Consider the following 21,332-nt stretch of genomic DNA (forward strand, 5'->3'; position numbering starts at 1 on the left):
ACAGACAAACCATGTAGCTTATACGTTATTATAAAATAAGACATTGATGCATTTCATATGCAGAAGGCTGATCAGGTCATTCCTGTTCTGCAGTATGTTCTCATCATATATGCTGGAAAATCACAATTTAGAAACACAAATCATATCAGTTTTCACTGAGCACAGTTTCTCAACGAAGTTAATATGGGGTGAATATTAAATCCTTCTTATCAAAATGTTTTAATGGCAACAACATTATTTTAATTTCATCGTCAATTTATAGTTCCTCAATATCACTTTCCATCCTGTTTTCGTAAAATCACTTCAGCAAATTCCATTTCCTTGATGACATCACCCTACAGGAAGTGACATCATTTTGGAGGGAACTCAGCAGCACAAACATCAGCGAGTGTTTGATTATCAGTGGATTCTGTCATGTTCTGTGTGGATCTTTGAATATCATTTCATCTCATTATTGTGTAAATATCCAGTATTTCATTTGAAAAGGAGTTAAGCGGGTTCTGAAGAACAGGAATGAGTCACAGTTTCCATTAGTCCAGACTTTACATCAGATTCATTTGACATTGATGCCCTGCCTGTCAGTTATTGCCCTGAAATGTGTTTTATTAAATGCTTTCGAAGAATATTTCACATTTTCACATCGTGTGAATTCACAGCAACTAACCTGATATCAAATATCCAGTACTTGCACCATTAAGCAAATATATATCAGTCTGAATGGTGTATTAAAATCTGATAAGTTGAGGGTCAATTTAAATGAATTTTATATTTAAAGGTTTCATAAAATATCAGCAGTGAGTTGTGGCCTAATGTTGATTACCACAATTGAGATTATTATTGTTTACACATTCATGCACTGAACTAAATGAATCGAGGTTGGTAAGTGATTTAATCATAATCGTGAACATGTGAGTTTTAATTATGGTGCACTGTTTACGTTAAAACCCACGAATGTATTATTCAAAAAGTCATTTTCTATGGTAATCAACCTGCATAAGCATATTTACCCGGAGCTCAGTCAGTGAGGAAGCAGTGAATACGGTGATGCTGGCGTCTTCGGGGGTCAGAGGTCACTGAACGCGACGGCAGTAATATCCGAGCCCCTTACACTTCTCACACAGATGCTGAGGATGTTCTTTGCTCTGGTCAGATACGTCCAGACCGTCAGGTTTCTCCAGAGGACGCTGACAATCACAGGAAAGAGTTTAGCAGGATTATTTGCCATGATGCGTGATGTCCATCTTAAACATTCACAATACAGAAGAACATGTGGAGAACATTAAAGGAAAAAGAGAAGTCAGAAGCATCGATGAGAGCTTCATCAAGTGAATAACCTGCCAAACAAACAGTAAAGTAGCTTTATCTTGAGCCAAAACAACCCCGTTACATCTACCAGTCTCCAGTCTTCAGTGAAGAACTTGCTGGAGTTAATAACTAACAGATCTCTCCAGCTTTAACTGCTTCCAGTCAGTTTAGATGTTCTTTTGTACAGATGCTTCAATAAAGCGAGCAGAACATTCACCCATCAGCAGTGATGCGCTTGGGTTTATTTGGACAAGACAAAAAAAAGAAATCAGTTTCTTTGTCTTGTTTTCCGGTAAACGTACCTAAACATCCTTAAAGCAAGAAATATTTACTTAAGAAGGAAAATTGCACAACTCATCAGTTGTTTATTCTTGTTTCAAGCAGAAACGTTTTGTTAGATTTACACTTTAAATCATTTGCCAGTGGGGTAAACAATAACTTCATTGTTAAATCTCATGCAATTTGGCTAAAGTATCTAGGGTTATTATACTTAACTAAAAATAAAAATAAAAAGTATTTTTGTACTTTGAAATGAAATTTACACTGAAATAAAATATAAAAATGCACTTATTTTATTTCAGCTAGTTGCCAAGGAAACATTTCTCATTTCACATTAAAAAAACCCCACAAAATTAGGCCTACATGAACAAAAATACTAAGTATTTAACTAAAATTAAAGTGAAAACAAAAAATAAGTACAAATAAATTCTAAATATTTTGTTTTAAGGCATGGTTTTTATAGTTCATTATTAATAACCATATTGTTAAAAAAAAAAAGAAAAGTAAAATAAAATATTTTAAAAACCTTTAGATTACGACGGCGTTTTAGTGCCTCGTTAAAAAATAAAAAAAATCGAAGATTACGAGATTAAAGTCGTAATATTTCGAGAATAAAGTCAAAATATTTAGAGAATAAAGTCAATTACGAGAATAAAGTCGAAATATTACGAGAATAAAGTCGAAATTACGAGAATAAAGTCAAAATTACGAGAATAAAGTCGAAATATTATGAGAATAAAGTCGAAATGTTTCGAGAATAAAGTCAATTACGAGAATAAAGTCGAAATTATGAGAATAAAGTCTAAATGTTTTGAGAAAAAGTCGAAATTACGAGAATAAAGTCGAAATTATGAGAATAAAGTCAATTACGAGAATAAAGTCGAAATTATGAGAATAAAGTCTAAATGTTTTGAGAATAAAGTCGAAATTACGAGAATAAAGTCGAAATTATGAGAATAAAGTCTAAATGTTTTGAGAATAAAGTCGAAATTACGAGAATAAAGTCGAAATATTACGAGAAAAAAGTCAAAATGTTTCGAGAATAAAGTCAATTACGAGAATAAAGTCGAAAATTATGAGAATAAAGTCGAAATTACGAGAATAAAGTCAAAATGTTTTGAGAATAAAGTCAATTACGAGAATAAAGTCGAAATTACGAGAATAAAGTCGAATTATGAGAATAATTATGAGAATAAAGTCGAAATATTACGAGAATAAAGTCGAAATTACGAGAATAAAGTCGATTATAAAGTCAATTACGACAATAAAGTCGAAATTACGAGAATAAAGTCGAAATATTACGAGAATAAAGTCGAAATATTACGAGAATGAAGTCGAAATGTTTCGAGAATAAAGTCGAAATATTACGAGAATAAAGTCGAAATATTACGAGAATAAAGTCGAAATGTTTCAAGAATAAAGTCGAAATTATGAGAATAAAGTCGAAATGTTTCGAAAATAAAGTCGAAATTATGAGAATAAAGTCAAAATATTACGAGAATAAAGTCGAAATGACGAAAATAAAGTCGAAATTATGAGAATAAAGTCAAAATATTACGAGAATAAAGTCGAAATGACGAAAATAAAGTCGAAATGTTTCGAGAATAAAGTCGAAATATTACGAGAATAAAGTCAAAATATTACGAGAATAAAGTCGAAATGTTTCAAGAATAAAATCGAAATTATGAGAATAAAGTCGAAATGTTTTGAGAATAAAGTCGAAATGTTTTGAGAATAAAGTCGAAATATTACGAGAATAAAGTCGAAATGTTACGAGAATAAAGTCGAAATGTTTCGAGAATAAAGTCGAAATTACGAGAATAAAGTCGAAATATTACGAGAATAAAGTTGAAATATTACGAGAATAAAGTCGAAATGTTTAGAATAAAGTCGAATATTACGAGAAAAAGTCAAAATGTTTCGAGAATAAAGTCGAAATATTACGAGAATAAAGTCGAAATGTTTCAAGAATAAAGTCGAAATTATGAGAATAAAGTCGAAATGTTTAGAGAATAAAGTCGAAATTATGAGAATAAAGTCAAAATATTTAGAGAATAAAGTCGAAATGACGAAAATAAAGTCGAAATGTTTCGAGAATAAAGTCGAAATATTACGAGAATAAAGTCAAAATATTACGAGAATAAAGTCGAAATGTTTCAAGAATAAAATCGAAATTATGAGAATAAAGTCGAAATGTTTTGAGAATAAAGTCGAAATGTTTTGAGAATAAAGTCGAAATATTACGAGAATAAAGTCGAAATGTTACGAGAATAAAGTCGAAATGTTTCGAGAATAAAGTCGAAATTACGAGAATAAAGTCGAAATATTACGAGAATAAAGTTGAAATATTACGAGAATAAAGTCGAAATGTTACGAGAATAAAGTCGAAATGTTTCGAGAATAAAGTCGAAATTACGAGAATAAAGTCGAAATTACGAGAATAAAGTCAATTACGAGAATAAAGTCGAAATTACGAGAATAAAGTCGAAATATTACGAGAATAAAGTCAATTACGAGAATAAAGTCGAAATTACGAGAATAAAGTCGAAATATTATGAGAATAAAGTCAAAATGTTTTGAGAATAAAGTCAATTACGAGAATAAAGTCGAAATGTTTCGAGAATAAAGTCGAAATGTTTCGAGAATAAAGTCGAAATATTACGAGAATAAAGTCGAAATATTTCGAGAATAAAGTCGAAATTACGAGAATAAAGTCGAAATGTTTCAAGAATAAAGTCGAAATATTACGAGAATAAAGTCGAAATGTTTCGAGAATAAAGTCGAAATTATGAGAATAAAGTCGAAATGTTTCGAGAATAAAGTCGAAATATTACGAGAATAAAGTCGAAATATTACGAGAATAAAGTCAAAATGTTTTGAGAATAAAGTCGAAATGTTTCGAGAATAAAGTCGAAATTATGAGAATAAAGTCGAAATGTTTCGAGAATAAAGTCGAAATATTACGAGAATAAAGTCAAAATATTACGAGAATAAAGTCGAAATTACGAGAATAAAGTCGAAATATTATGAGAATAAAGTCAAAATGTTTTGAGAATAAAGTCAATTACGAGAATAAAGTCGAAATTATGAGAATAAAGTCGAAATGTTTCGAGAATAAAGTTGAAATGTTTCGAGAATAAAGTCGAAATGTTTCGAGAATAAAGTCGAAATTACGAGAATAAAGTCAAAATGTTTTGAGAATAAAGTCAATTACGAGAATAAAGTCGAAATTACGAGAATAAAGTCGAAATATTACGAGAATAAAGTCAAAATGTTTTGAGAATAAAGTCAATTACGAGAATAAAGTCGAAATTACGAGAATAAAGTCGAAATATTATGAGAATAAAGTCGAAATATTACGAGAATAAAGATTTTATAGTAATAATATTTTGAGACAGGCTATTCTAGCCTTTTGACAATTGACATCCCAGTAAGATGATGCGGCCGCTTGGACGCAACAATATTCAGATCAATTCCGGTGGCCCGGCAACTTCTCCCGGTGCTCTCAATGTGGTCCATTTGCATGCGCAATATAGGCTATACGTAAGGGATAATCAACAGCTAGCTGTGCATTAAACGATTTGAATGCACGACGTGGAGGCGAAGAACCACCCGACGCGCAGCGGAGTGCATTCAAATCGTTTAATGCACAGCTAGCCTTTGATTATCCCGTTTATGCCATGGTTATTTCCCAGCATTCACATATTAAAGATGTTAATAATATTTGTGCTGCAATATTTGACGGAACGATAAAAATTACGGTTATTTTAGTCTGTATTACTATTCAAATGTAACTGTATGTTACTATGGTTACCAATGTTTATAGGAAGCGCATTAATATAGAACGTGATTAAACTGACCTGGAACTACCTGTGCAGTTCAACGAATTTAATCAACACCTGCCAGCCAATCAGAATAGAATATTCAGACAGACCATGGCATAATCTCAAAATATTATAACTTTAATTTCTACGATTTAAATTCTCGAAACATTTCGATTTTATTCTCGTAATATTTCGACTTTATTCTCGTAGTATTTCGACTTTATTCTCGTAATATTTGGACTTTATTCTCGTAATTTCAACTTTATTCTCGAAATATTACGACTTTAATCTCTTACCTTAGATTTGTTTTTTTTAAAGGTGGCACTAAAACGCCGTCATATTAGATAGTTGCCAATGCAACATTTTAAATTTTTGTCTAGTTTAAATTGATGAATAACTAAACTAAACTAAAATAAAATGGATAGACATAGACATATTTGATAAAAAGGACAAAAACACAAAATGACACAAAACAAAATCACTAAGATTTGATCTAAACTTAAAATGAACGCGAAAAATTAAATCTAATTCAAACTATTTACAAAAACTACAATTGGTGTATATCAATGATACCAAAATAAGAGTGTTTTTAAGGATATTGTAAGCAACGTCGGACTGCTAAGCGGCTGTTTTCCAGCATCTCTTCACCTGTTTGTGAGGATAGACGTTGATGTGGCATTTGATGCACTCCTGACCCATGTTCGCCCAAGAGTTTCCACTCATCCACTTCCTCTTGCATTTGGGACACTTGTACTCGCCAAAACACCTCTTCTTCCCCTGATATGGCGTCAGACCTTCTCCTTTAGGACGAGCCTGCTCAGAAAAACATTGTTAGATCAGCAGTAGATGAGAGTCATACAAACAGATGCAAGAATCAGACAAGTAAACACTAACATTCAAGAGATCGAGGATAAAGAGAATTCGGTAAAGATGCATTAAATTGATTATAATGTTGCAAAAGATTTCTATTTCAAATGAATGCTGTTCTTTTGAACTTTCTATTCATCTGTGAATCCTGAAAAATAAAATGTATCACGGTTTCCACAAAAATATTGTGCAGCACAACTGTTTTCGACATTGATAATAATCAGAAATGTTTGTTGAGCAGCAAATCAGCATATTAGAATGATTTCTGAAGATCATGTGACACTGAAGACTGCAGTAATGATGCTGAAAATACAGCTGCGCATCACAGAAATATATTACAGTTTAACAGATAGAAAACAACTATTCCTAAATTGTTATAAAATATTTCACAATATCTTGTCTGATGTGAGGTTTTTGGTTTGATGTTTAATTTGATGATGTTTTCTGGAGCTGCAGTACCGTGTTTGTCAATGATGTTGCACTGTTACATTGTTACAGTTTTGTTGCATTGGAATGTTTAATGTAACGTCAAAGTAACATTCGGGATTCAAAACGTAACATTGTCAGTGTTGCCACAGGACATCTCTCCTTCTCCAGTCATTTTTCTCTTTCAAGTCTGTTTCAGATTTGCTTCTTAATCGAATGTAAGCTGTTTGACGGAGGTCTTTACCGCGGGATGAGTGTGTCTGCGACTGGCTCAGGATCACTGGGAATGCTGAAATCATTCATGATGCATTTCTAATGGTTCCAGAGCTCTGATTTGCCCCTCGGTGTTGGACGGGTTCAGGCCTGTGTGGGTATGATTATGATTATTGGCATTGCTCTGCTTTAATGAAACACATCTGATCCGTTCACGTCATTCATAGAAGGCACCTGCTGCTTTACTAAGCCTTCACTTCATTCACCTTCACTGCTGACAACCTTAAAGGTGATTTTTTGCTCCCTCAGATTCCAGATTTTCAAATAGTTGTATCTCAGCCAAATATTGTCCGATCCTACCAAACCATACATCAATGGAAAGATTATTTATTCAGCAGATGCATAGATCTCAATTTTGAAAAATTGACCCTCATGACTGGTTTTGTGGTCCAAAGTCACATATATGAACGCAGTGCAGTGCAATTTGTTATTTATTTTGGATATTATTTTTGTCATATTTTATGTTTTCAATTTAACTTTAGTTACAGTTTTAGTTTTTGTCATTTTTAATACTTTGTTTTTTAATGTCTAGCTTTTATTACATTTTAGTTTTATTTTGTTTTTTTATTTTAGTACTTCATCTTTGAAATGCATCTTTGGTTAGATTTAGTTAATTTTTTTAATTTTATTTAATTTCATTTAATTTTATTTCGAGTAATGACATTTTTGAATGGTTTTAGATTTAGTTTTGGTTAACAATAATGTAACCATCTCCTCAAAAACATCTAAGGAGGCAAATTACATGATAAATTTGAGGGAGGGACCCACTGACTGACTAGATTTGTAATTAACCCTATACTTAACCTAACTCAAAAACATAAACCATAATACATACACACCAAAAAATGTGTTTTTTAAAGTTTATATGAAAAGACAAGCACCATGTGCTGAAGTTTAGGCCTAGCTTCCACTGTCCTCGGTCTGCTCATTTTTGGTAGTCTGAAGAGTCTTGTTCTCAAACTCCAGGCAAACGAGTTAAGACAACAGCATAATATGAAGCCAGCCAAATACAAATAGTCCTTCTATAATAAAGCACACAGCCGAGCGTTAGCATTCTACCTACAAACCAACCAATCCAATAAAGCATGAGAACCAGAATACAGCTTAAACAGAGAAATAACCGTGACAAACTAGACACAGAAAACACTGACTTGACCAAAGTTTCTCAATCAGGACTCAGAAGCTGTTCCTCGACAGGTGTTCTCGTCTGTTCTTGTGGACTTCGTCATCAGTCGTTCCGATTCATATATGTTCTTGCTCCGCCCCTATTATCGAGGACATGTCAACAGACGACTTGCGCAAACCTGAGGCAGCCAGGTATCCCAGAATGCATTTCACACCAACCAGTGAGCATTAATGGCAGAGGAGAAAACCCACATAATTTTCAACATTTGACTGCTATTGTGTCATGAAATGTAGTTTTAGGAGTTCTTCAGGCGAAAAATAGTCATTCTGACATTTGCCACCGGCTCTGATGTCTCTGTAGTGGTTAAACGTGAGATATCATTCGTTTTGAGTGTATCTAACAGGCAATCTTTGGTCTCATGAATCTATTATTTGTTCCTGGTCATATCGCAATAAAAATAAATCCTTCAGAAATCATTCTAATATGCTGATTTGCTGCTCAACAAACATTTCTGATTATTATCAATGTTGAAAACAGTTGCGCTGCACAATATTTTTCTGGAAACTGTGATGCATTTTATTTTTCAGGATTCACAGATGAATAGAAAGTTCAAAAGAACAGCTTTTATTTCATCTTTTGTATCATTATAAATATCTTTACTGTCACTTTTGATCAATTTAATGCGTCCTCGCTGAATAAAACTTTCCAAAAAAGAAAAGTACATTTATGCATTTAGCAGACGCTTTTATCCAAAGCGACTTACATTGCATTCAAGTTACAGTTTTTACATTTTATCAGCTCTTAGTCAAACTATCAAAGTAGTTTGATTTGTGGGACGTCCGGCTGGAGCGTTGTTGAGTTGTGATGTAACAGTGACATGAAAGCGCTGCTGGAGGGAGGAGATGTTTATTCGGTGGTCTGTAATCACAGCGTTTCTGACCACCGACAATCTCTGAAATGTGAGCGAATGAAAGGAAGATGTTGACGGCCACATGAAAGCCCCAAAACACCCCTGATTCATATACGGCATAAAAACTGGCCCTGATCTACTGCTGCAAATTAAACACCGTTATTCTATTAAACATTTCCAGCTGTTTTTGTACAAGAGAAAGTCATGTGACTTTGAAGCGACACAATGGAGAGTAAATGACAAGAGAACTCTCCTCTTCAAGTGAACTATCTATATGCAAGCTTATTTCCACCACTCAGTGAAAAGTAGTAATTGCAACTTTTTTCTCACGATTATGACCAAGAAAAAAGTCAAAATATAAACGTAGAATTCTGATAAGAAAAGCCAAAAGTCAGACATACTGTACATTTTTTATATCGTGGCATAAACAAAAAAAATCTGAATTGCAAGACATAAACAGAGACTTCTCAGATAAAAAGCCAAAATGGCAAGATATAAACCCAGAATTCAGAGAAAAAAGTTTCAAACAAAGTACTGTTACTAAAGACTTTCTGTAAGACAGCAGTAGAGAGAACCTAAAATTCAAGATGCATCAAATAGCTTTTTTACAGTAGAGATCATGGGCTCTCAGAGTTTATTCTCTGTGTCCCTCGGGGCCGCTGAGGGGCCCCTGTAACCCCCCTCTATATGATGAATACTTTGGAGGAGCCGTCATCCTCATCATCATCATCATCGAGTCCAGCTGCAGGACTTTGGTGGAGACACGACCAAATATTAGCAGCTGGAAATGTGAGACACACACACACACACACACACACACACACACACACACACCCTTCAGAGACTCAAAGCCTGTTTTCATTCGCTGGACTCAGATTAAAGGATAGTTTACAGCGTGTAAACCGGACAGATTGATGTGTTGAATCATAACAGAAGGTCACCAAACATTCACCGAGAGTACGAGTGTCTGAGGAACTGATTGTTTCAGGATTTTAGTATCGATGAGATGCACTTTTATATATATATTTTTTTTATATTTTAAATTAGGTTTTACTTTTAGATTTCATGTTTCCACTTGAATTTTATTTAAAATGTAAGTTTGTCATTTTACAAGTGTTTTTTTGTTTTTTATGTCCATATAGTTTTTTAAATTAACATTATTTTTATTATTTAATTTTATATGTATTTATATTGTTATATTTACTTCTTTATATTCTTTTAATACTTATTACATTCGTTTTTATGAGAAATAAGATGAGAAATGATGCAACTATTTTGCAAACACTTTTAAATAAATAAATAAAAATTGTTTATGGTTTTAATTGTAATTTTAGTTGACAATAATAACCCTGCTCTTGATCTTCTACCAAGTGACAGATGATTTAGCTCCTAAATCCCATTGAGTTTAATTGAATGCACTTCCTTTGACATCAACAACAAATCAAACAACAACACTGACAAACTCAACTTCATCTGATCCCAAACCTTTTTTATCTGTGTTATTTTGAAGAACGCTGGGGTCGAAACAACATTTGGTTTCATTGTATGGATAAAAACACTGAGATAATGTTTGAATGAAATGCATTCAAGTTCAGAACAACATGAGGATTGTCATTTTTGGACAACCTGTCCCTCTAAGAAACTTTTGGTACAGTAGATGAATTTTGGTCTTTTTTTTTTTATTTTATGGCTGCATTATAATTTACATAATATTAAACTTTTAAATAAAAAAGTTCACACACAGACATATTGTACACATGCACATCGTCTTCCTGCTGGAGGAAACACAAAGCCTATCAGAGCTGAAGACAAACAGCACTCACTCTTTCCACTGTTCACACACACACACACACACACACACACACACACACACACACACAGTAATACAGATGAGAGTAAGTGTCAGCGATTCCTCTGCTCAGATTATAGATATACATGTTCATACACAGAGTTTGGGGTCAGTAAGATGTTTTTGAAAGAAGTCTCTTCTGCTCACCAACACTGTAAAAAATAATAATAATAATTGTTTCAACTTAAAATAATTTTTTTACCCCTCTGACTTAAAATTTTATTTCAACTTGAAATTTTAAGTTATTTAATAATGGATATTTTAGTTGACTAAACTAAAAAAAAATAGTTTTGTTTTTTACAGTGAAGGCTGCATTTATTTGATCAAAAATACAGTAAAATTTGAAAATATTATTACAATTTAAAACAGCTGTTTTCTATGTGAATATCTGTTAAAACTGTAATTTATTTCTGTGATGCGCAGCTGTATTTTCAGCATCATTACTCCAGTCTTCAGAGTCACATGATCTTCAGAATATTTTTTGTGGAAACCGTCATACATTTTATTTTTCACGATTCACAGACGAATAGAAAGTTCAAAAGAACAGCATTTATTTGAAATCTTTTGTAACATTATAAATGTCTTTACTACCATCCTTGCTGAATAAAAGTATTAATTTCTTTCATAGAAATCTTACAATCAGCAATTGTTTTAAATGTTTTAAAGCAGCTACAGTATGGATAAAACAGACCAGTTGCAATTCAGTACGGAAATATTGCAATGATGGCATTGTTGGTTAGTTTTCGATCAAGATTTTAAGACTGAAATTATAAAACAAAGTCTGAATTATTTTCATTAGTTGAATACTTCAGAACACAACTTGTGGGCATTTGTTTTAGGATTATTAATGCAGCTTTGCACTGTAATATTTTCCTCTGTCCTTGCTCAGAGGTTCTCTGCAAACGCCCTCAATCTCCCGCACAAGGACTTCGTGCCGCACGGCCTCATTTTCCCAGAATTCCACAGCGGAGCCTCTCTGCGTGAGGATTGGCCATCACCGGCTCTCCTCCATCTGGAGCCCATCAGAGCGAACAATGCCGAGCCACGGCTCTCGTGAGATCCAGCGGAGAACATGTGTGCAATTATTCCTCCCTAACAGACACACATGTCTTCGCTCGGCTCTGTTTGCATTGGAAGCGGTGCAGCAGAGACTGATGTATCAGAACACTAGAACGTTTTCAATCTGTCATAGTTTTCATTTGTTTAGACCATCACTCCTAGTGGTGTAGCATACTAATTTTAGATGCTAAAATCATTGTAGTTGATGCCGGTAATAAAGAAGTAATTGCAAATGTTTAAAAACCACTCAGCACGACCATATAGCAAATATGTTTTGCACGAGCAAAATGCAAAATGCATACTACGTTTTTGTAAGTAGGTGTAGCACATACTGTATGAGCTTAAAATGTCCCATAATGCATCTTAAATGTGTTGCAGTGCACTCTGGGAGTGGCTCCTGATGGAAATATGACACAGTGCCTGTAATTCAGAGCCATATGTTTAAGTGTCAGTTTAAGATTTCCCAGCAGCCCTTTTTAAACCCCATCAAATACAGTCCACGCCTCTCATTAAAGACACTGAGGAACATGAACATGCTGTTTTAGACGAGTGACTTTAACTTTACTGAGCTACACTCACAAGGACTAGTAATTCAGAGAACGTACACTTAGTAAAGTAGGATTTTAATACTTTTGTCCATCAAGTACGCATTAAATTGATTAAAAGTGACAGTAAAGACATTTATAATGTTACAAAAGATTTATATTTCAAATTAATGCTGTTCTTTTGAACTTTCTGTTCATCAAATAATTCTTAAGAATTCAATGTATCAGTTTCCAAAAAAAATCTGGACAGCACAGCTGTTTTCAATAATCATAAATGTTTCTCGAGCAGCAAATCAGCATATTAGAATGATTTCTGAAGATCATGTGACACTGAAGACTGCAGTAATGATGCTGAAAATACAGCGCTGCATCACAGAAATAAATTACAGTTTAAGAGCTATTAGCATAGAAAACAGCTATTTTAGATTGTAATACTTTTTCACAATATTACTGTTTTTATTGTATTTTTGATCAAATTAATGCAGCCTCTGTGAGTCTTCTTTGAAGACATAAAAAAATCGCACCAACCACAAACTTTTGAATGGCACTGTATTTCTAACCTTTTAAAAGAAATCTTATTTCTCCTCAGGAATTTTTAACAGAAACATCTGAGACGAAGTTGATACCTCAGTAAAACATTACATTAAACTTCATTACATTGCTTGAACAATGAAGGAGAAATATTATTATTCCTCCAGGTAAAGAATTTTAAACACGCTTTATGAATTTACAGTTATTGTGAGATCCATTTTGTCTGGCTGTGTTCTTCAATAACACTTTTTAAACCTTTAATATGTCCAAAAGCCTGCATTTCCACAGCCAACATTTGCTCTACATGCAATAAATTAAATCTACACACCACACTGGTGGCAGTGAACCAAGCTTACAAGAATGCCAAAGTGTGAGCGTGTGGATTATATATGGAGTTATATATGCTCTTAAACATTGCTGTTTTTATAGTTGCACTGCAGGTACTGACTTTTTTTTTTAATTTATTAAGATATTTTGTTAAGGCACAAATTGTATGGACTTCTGTTATGATGTTTTTATGGTGTTGGATGTCTGACAGTATCTGTAGTACAGTAACGTCTCTGTCAAACACCCACTCATGCCATTCCTGTCCTTCCCACACAGATTTACATTCTCTGTGTTCTGGCTTAAATTCAGATTTCTGTGGGTTTTCCTACACAGATGATGTTTTACATAAGAGTAGTTGTACACTGTAAAGAAATAGTTCACCCAAAAATGAAAATGTGCTGAAAATGTGCTCACCTTCAAGCCATCCAAGATTAGGATGAGTTTGTTTCTTCATCAGATTTGAAGAAATGCATCATTGCATCAGTGTCTCAGCGATGCTCTGCAGTGAATGGGTGCCGTCAGAATGAGAGTCCAAACAGCTGATAAACACATCACAATAATCCACACCACTCCAGTCCATCAGTTAACATCTGGAGAAGACAAAAACTGTGTGTTTGTAAGAAATAAATCTATCATTAAGACGTTTTAACTTCAAACTGTTGCTTATGACCGATATACAAGTCCATAAGTTTCATATTGCTTCCTTCAGTGAAAAAGTCCATCTCCTGTTGTCTCTCACATCAAAATCCAGCCACATATTTGTTTAGAGCTGTTTTGGACTGTTTTGGCTTGTAAACGCTGCTTGATCTGTGCAGATTTCTCTCCTGATTTAGACTTTTTCACTGGCAAAAGCATTATAAAGGATAGAGAACTCATATTTTAGCTGGATGCAACAGTTTAAAGTTAAAAACATCTTGATGATGGATCAGTTTTTGTCTTCTCCAGATGTTAACTGATGGACTGGAGTGGTGTGGATTATTGTGATGTGTTTATCAGCTGTTTGGACTCTCATTCTGACGGCACCCATTCACTGCAGAGCATCCATTGCTGAGACACTGATGCAATGCTACATTTCTCCGAATCTGATGAAGAAACAAACTCATATACGTCTTGGATGGCCTGAGAGTGAGCACATTTTCAGCACATTTTCAGTTTTGGGTGAACTATTCCTTTAACACTCTCATATTAACACTCACTGAACAAAACTCAGTGCTGTGGAGATTTGACTTGGTAGTATGTTGTTATGTGGTTGCTAGGTGGTTGCTTACTAGCTCAAGTCAACAGAACCCACTTAAAAGTCTCTTATATTCTGGTCTCTAGATTTGGTTACACCCAGAAGTTTAATGGCTGTTCAGATGTTTTAATGAGATCAGTTAAACTTCATGCTTCAAACTGCCAGAAACATACTTCACACACGTAAACAAACACAGATGCATTTCCCATCAAACACCCTTAACATGCATTCTTGCATTATAGTACTCAAGGCTCAGTTTTAATGTCTGTGCCATTAAACCAGATGCTATTATTTACATTTCTAGCTACATGTCTAAATAACTTGCTCAGTAAAACATTCAATCTGCTGCTTTACTTTTGAAAGTAAGAAAGTATTATGAATTGCGTTCTGAATGATTTTGTGTTATAACTGAGCTTGTGTAGCTAGAAGTTCATGTACTTGTGTGAAGTATGTTTCTAATTGAATTTTGAGGATCAGTTTCACGACTACCTGCAGAAACAACAGATGTCTTCAGCTCTTTAAACTTCTTCAGGTATATTTGATCACTTTGGGAAAAGAAGATACTGGTTGCTAAAATATAACATGCTGCAGAGAAGGTCACCAGAGAGTTTAATATGTCAGTGACTCATTCCTCTAACGAGGAGCAGATTTGTGTCAGTTTTATATTCAAGTAAAATTGGCGAGGAAATAAAACGTTACTCACTAGTTATAGCTGAATTATAACTGATGATTTGAACCTCAAACTATCCAAATCAGAGATGAAAACAGACCATCTACTAATGAAAACCTTGATGGTTTTGGATGTTTTGTTTTACTTTATTTCTTAATTGATATTTATCCATCAAGCCATACAAATATATCACACAAATTTCATTTAATTAATTTAATAATTTAATGTAATACATTTAATAAAGTTTAATATTTTAGTTTAGTTTATTGCACTGCACTGCACTGCATTGCATTGCATTGCAAAGTACAGTCATACAGCAAAATGTATGTGCTGGGTCCTGATTGTATTGTATACGCACCACACTTTATTGCATGTTTAAATATTAAAGCAGGCAAAGCACTGTGCAAAACTGACATAAGGATTTGCCTTGTATTCTTCAGGTCTTTGGGGCAGCTCGGCCAGACGTGTCCAGCTGTGATTCAGTGTTGGGTTTCAGTGAGACGGACGCTGACAGGTGGGCAGGCAAAACAAAAACAACTAATCGTCTGGATGAAAAATTCCCATCTACTCCTGAAGCAGAGATGTGTGAGGTGACCACACCGACATACGGAGATGTTTTGTGTCGTAAATGTCATCAGATCAGAGCAGATGTGCCTTTACGGATGGTTGTTTAGTCACATCAATAAAATTTGTGATGTTCTGCGGCATCAACTGCTGACTTAGTCACGCAGAGATCGTCTGACCGACATGTGAAGTGACTAACCAGAGAATTTTTGGTTTTATAGAATTTAGGGATGAGAATATCTGAGATTCTTGAAACTTAAATGAAGCTGTGTTTTTTTCTGTGTGGTTGCTAGGGTGTTGCTAGGCAGTTGCTAACGTATTCTGGATGTTGCTAAGGCATGCTGGGTAGTTGTTAAGTTGTTGGGTTAAGGGTTGTTAAGTGTTGCTATGCAGATGACAGGGTGGTTGTTAGGGTATTCTGAGAGGTTGCTAGGGTGTTGCTATGCAGTTTTTATGGTGTTCTGGGTGGTTGTTAGGGTGTTGCTATGCAGTTGCAAGAGTGGTTGCCAGGATATTCTGAGGGGTTGCTAGGGTGTTGCTAAGCAGTTGTTATGGTGTTCTGGGTGGTTGTTAGGGTCTTGCTATGCAGTTACTAGAGTGGTTGCTATGCAGTTTCTAGGCTGTTCTGGGTGGTTGCTAGGGTGTTGCTAGGTGGTTGCTAGGGGGTTCTGGATGATTGCTTGAGTGTTGCAGAAAAACACAAAGAAATAGCTAAAATGTGTGCAGAATATGCAGTTCTACTAATTTTCTTGTCTCATTCCAAACTCTTAATACCTTTTATAATAATATACTTAATGTCATGAATCTCTCAAACTCTGTTCTTCTGAAGTTCTTTCCATATGTTTTGAAATTAAAGTGACAAGTGTGTTTTGAGCTCTTTAGGAACACGATCTGATTGTCTTGATTTAAAGCAGGAATCATTATGTAACTCAATTAAACGAAGCTAATGTCTTGTCAGACTCAGACTCGGATCCAAATCCATCTGCTTTGCACAAATATCTTTAAACTGCTGTCAGAAGAGCATCCGTCCCTGTTCTTAGGACGTTTCTTCTCTTGTTATCATCTTTTCTTTCATGTCACCTGAGACTAATTAAAATGCTGTAACAGTAAATTTAGTGGAGGGCAAAGATCAAAATCACATCATCTTTGTATAAAAGGTTTTCCCTTTCTGGAGCTGACACGCAGCTGACTGATCTGTGTTTGGCTGGATTTGGTGTCGAGGGGCTTTTTCTCATCTCTGACAGCCAATGATGTCATGAAAGGCAAGAAACTGGATCATCTTTCATAAACACGAAAGCTTCATCTGGCGTTCATTACGGCTCCTCATGCGGGTGGGGTGCTTGTTGCAATGAATTTTGCAATGCAGGTCAGTTACAGTAAAAGATAATCACACCATTGGTATCACAGAACCAGTTAGGGTGCTCTGAGTGGCTGCTAGGGTGTTGCTATGCAGTTACCAGGGTGCTTGCTATTCGGTTGCTAGGGTATTCTGATTGGTTGCTTGGATGTTGCTAGGGGGTTCTGGATGGTTGCTAGGTGGTTGCTATGTGATTGCTAGAGTGTTTTCGGTGGTTGCTAAGGTGTTGATATGCATTTCTTAGGGTGTTTTGTGCGGTTTCTAGGCAGTTGTTAGAGTATTGCGGGTTGTTGCTAGATGGTTGCTATGCCGTTGCTAGAAGGTTCTGGATGGTTGCTATGTGTTTGTGAGGGTGTTCTGGGTGGTTGCTAAGGTGTTGCTAGGTGGATGCAATGCGGTTTAACCAACAGTGACCAGAGCATCAGTTTAGTTGTATATCATATTTTTCAATTTTTTAAAAGTAATATGTAAACTTCACAAGATGTCTCACTGTTACATTTTTAGTAAAACTAGTAAAAAGAATATCTGTGCATTATGATTGACAGGCAGTGAGTGTTTACCTGCGGACAGTCTTTGATGTAGTGGCCTTTATTGAAGCACAGGTGGCACAGGTAGTTGGGCGGAGGTTTCTTGCAAGGCTTTCTGGGTTCAGAGGTCAGCGAGAGGTCAGAGAAGCTGTCCGTCAGTAAACTCAGACCCTCGACGATGTTGTTTAACGAGCCGTAGGGAGACGAGCCCTTATATAAGTGACTACACAGAGTCTGTAGAGAGAGAAAAACGCATTCATTTTTTACGAAATATTGAATGTAATATAAAAAGCATTACCATATTTAAAATCTATATGAAATATAATATGTGGTAACAATGTCATGGGTTTGACTTCCAGGGAATGCATGAACTGATATAAGGTATACCTTGAATCAGTGTTATTTTAGTATTATTTATTTAATATTATAGTTTTTGTTAATATTCTGAATAAGATTTTTAAGAATATAATAAGCATTGTCATATATACTGTAAATTGTACATGAAATATAATATGCGGTCACAAGGTTATGGGTTCAATTCCCAAGGAATGCATAAACTGACAAACATTGAATCAGTTCTGTTTTTAGTATCATTTTTTTAATGTTATAATTTTTGTTAATATTTTGAATAAGATTTTATTTTTCACTTTAATCTTAATATTTGATCAATTTTGTTGTGTATTTTTGTCATTTTAGTCCCTCAAGTTAAAATAAACGACAATGAAAAATGTTGTCTGGAAACTAGCTGAAATAAAATACGTTTTTTTAATATTTGATTTTATTTCAGTTACTGTTCATTTTATTTCAAGAAACAGAATTTCTGAATGGTTTTATTTTTTAATATTTCATATTCTTAATGTCTTTTAATAGTTTTAAAGTTCAGATTATACATGCCCTTAGAATGTAAATTTTCTTAAGTATTTACTAAGTGTTTTTTCCAAACCAGTAAGTGTCATTATGCTGTATAAAGTCACTGTAAAGTTTTGCTTGTTTAGACAGAAAATAAGAGCATAGAAAATAAGCATAACACTTTTAAAATGTTACTCTGTCACAAAAATCTCCCTTTAAACTGGCAGTGATTCCATCTGTAGTTCTGTTTTTGATTGTTTATAATTGTTTTCTGTGGTCTGATTTTCTTTCTGCAGATGATCTGTGTGAGAGAGAATGTTCCGTTTTCCTCAGGAAGACAGACTTTGCCACATGATTCTCCAAACCCTTTTCCTCATTCTATCTCATGAGACTGTCCATGCTGTTCAGAATGAAATATTAGCCAACTGCTTATATATTGAGAAGCATATACTGCATGTTAATAGCATGCAATACGCAGTGACAAGAATTTAAAAGTATATTTGCATTATGTAAAAGTAGTACGCAACATTATGTGCATGTGTAATTCTCACATGGATCAGGGAAATGCATTCGTCATATCTCATATCTCAGTAACGTCTTTTACAGAACCTTGATTTTTTAAATGCACCTACAATAAAAATGCTGAACTCGGATGTTTTTCCACTTGCGTATGTGGAGCCAAACCACTAAAGCTTCAAATCTCTTCAGCAAAAACTGTGGCTTTTCATTCAGTCGTTCTCATTCAGCCTGGTCTATTTCTAAACCAAAGTAACTGATAATTCTTTAATATATGCAACAGACTTGAATTGAGGACTGTGCATTATTATCATGAGCCCAAATTACAGTAAGCTAGTCATTTGTAGAGTAATTTGTAACTAAACAGCTTAGTAAAGAGCAGATAAACTGTTCAGGTTGACCTGAGTTAGTCTCTCAATAGTTTCCCCCTCTGTTAGGGACCAGTTCAGACTGAGCCAAAGAAAAGAGCTGTCAAGCAGAGCTGAACCCGACTGAAACCAGTCACAAGCGTGCTTGTTAACCCAGAACTCCTGCAGTTTATCACTGACAGCCAGAGGATGAACTAAAGAAAATGTTTCAGGGAAGGCAGTGTGAATGTATCTGCGGATGACGACAGAAGTTTTATGCATGTTTTTATAATGCATCCAGTTCTGCAGGACTAGAATATATTCCTTTAACTATAACTAACTATAGCAAGACCATATGCATCTGTCTGAACATGTGGTTTTCATAGAAACATCATGGCACTGTACCAGAACACACACACACACACACACACACACTCAGTCTTGCATTTGTGGTTTACAGGGACTCTCAACAGGCGTGATGGTTTTTATACTGTACAAACTGTATGTGCTATTGTCCTACACCAACCCTACACCTAAACCTACCCCTTACAGGAGACTACTGGCAATTTTTGAATTTCATAAAACACCATTTTATATGTATTTTTAAGCCTTTTGTTTTACGAGGACACAGGAAGTATCCTCATAAACCATGTTTACGTTGTAGTACCCATGTTATTATACACATTTGTGTCCTCATAAACCATATATACCAGTACACACACACACACACACACACACACACACATAGAGACAGAGACAGACAGAGAGAGAAAAATAAGCATCTATCTGGCCTACCTGTCTATCTATCTATCTATCTATCTGTCTGTCTGTCTGTCTGTCTGTCTATCCAATTTATTTATTTAGATATTTTTTAAAATTTGTATCCAGTTCAAGTCATAATCAGATCTTGGAAATTCCAGCACAGAAGATATAAAGTACAGATTCTGGCTCATTTACACTATCGATTAAACAACATTAAAACGAACATTTAAAAAACAAATGGAATAAAATAAATTTGAACTATTTAAACAGTACATTACATTTAGCACTACAACTACTTAACATGTACAAGACATACACACACACAGATTATGATTACAGTATGCAACCCCCTTTTTTTTTCTTCTTTTTTTTTTTTACAGTACATGCATAGGCCTAGTTATCCATAAACAAATAAATAAATAAATGACTTTTACAATACTCTGAATAAGTTTACACTTGATCCTAGATATGTTCACCTGAACCCCTGTCGAGATAGATAGATAGATAGATAGATAGATAGATAGATAGATAGACAGACAGACAGACAGACAGCATCAGTGAGGCTGTGGTGACGTCATCATCACCTCCGCGCGCTCGTGAATGAAGCTGCTGATGATGCTGGAGTTGAGGTGCGAGTCCAGATCCTGCTTTGGTTTGTTGCTGTAGTTCTCTTCAGACTCCTGCAGCGACAGATAAACCCAGTTCAAAAGTTGCGCAGGCTGATAAACCGCGTCCAAACTCATCTTCCTTATGCAGCAGTCCAGCTCAGAATAAAAAGTTGGTGTTTGTCGATGTGTGGCACTGTTATCGGCTCATTGTTGCTCAGTGATGAGACGGGACAGCTCGTGCAGCTCTGAGTCTGAGGAGGAAAGTTAAAGCGTGTATTATTCACCGCACTTCACCAATCCTGCTGTGCTCAAGGGTTGGCTAATGTATATTCATAAGCTGTGCCGTCGCCATTGGAAGGTTACCAAGAAACGTCATCATAATATAATTAATATTCAAAAACACGCACTTCCCCATTTCGAGGATTCCGATGCGCGTCAGCACTAATTAATATTCATGAGCTGAGACCCGTTTTACATTTCACGGAGATATCATTAAAAAAAAAAAAAAAACTTAATTCGTGATTTATTAAAATGAACAATTTTGTAACAATTTTACTTTTCTAGGCTCTTTAACGCA

At 34.8% G+C, this 21,332-nt stretch overlaps 1 protein-coding gene across 2 annotated transcripts in view; it reads right to left on the minus strand.

Moving 5' to 3' along the window:
• Positions 1 to 21,013, minus strand: part of LOC131550896 (zinc finger CCHC domain-containing protein 24-like) — a 22,115-nt gene extending 1,102 nt beyond the window's left edge. The window contains exons 1-5 of one of the 2 annotated variants that reach the window (XR_009273648.1): positions 20,732 to 21,013; positions 17,707 to 17,907; positions 6,057 to 6,221; positions 1,008 to 1,184; positions 1 to 500 (exon numbers count right to left, since the gene is read on the minus strand). The exon at positions 1 to 500 is cut by the window's left edge and continues 1,102 nt beyond it. Coding sequence is in view for 1 of the 2 variants with exons in the window: in XM_058793408.1 (XP_058649391.1) it covers positions 1,071 to 1,184; positions 6,057 to 6,221; positions 17,707 to 17,907; positions 20,732 to 20,890 (639 nt within the window). In the remaining variant the exon portion in view is untranslated. Of the gene's footprint in view, positions 1,185 to 6,056; positions 6,222 to 17,706; positions 17,908 to 20,731 lie in introns of both variants that reach the window. The other variant, XM_058793408.1, reaches the window with a different exon arrangement.
• Between the last annotated feature and the right edge of the window lie 319 nt (positions 21,014 to 21,332).

Source organism: Onychostoma macrolepis, chromosome 12 (genome assembly GCF_012432095.1).
Source record: "Onychostoma macrolepis isolate SWU-2019 chromosome 12, ASM1243209v1, whole genome shotgun sequence".
Lineage (NCBI taxonomy): Eukaryota > Metazoa > Chordata > Actinopteri > Cypriniformes > Cyprinidae > Onychostoma > Onychostoma macrolepis.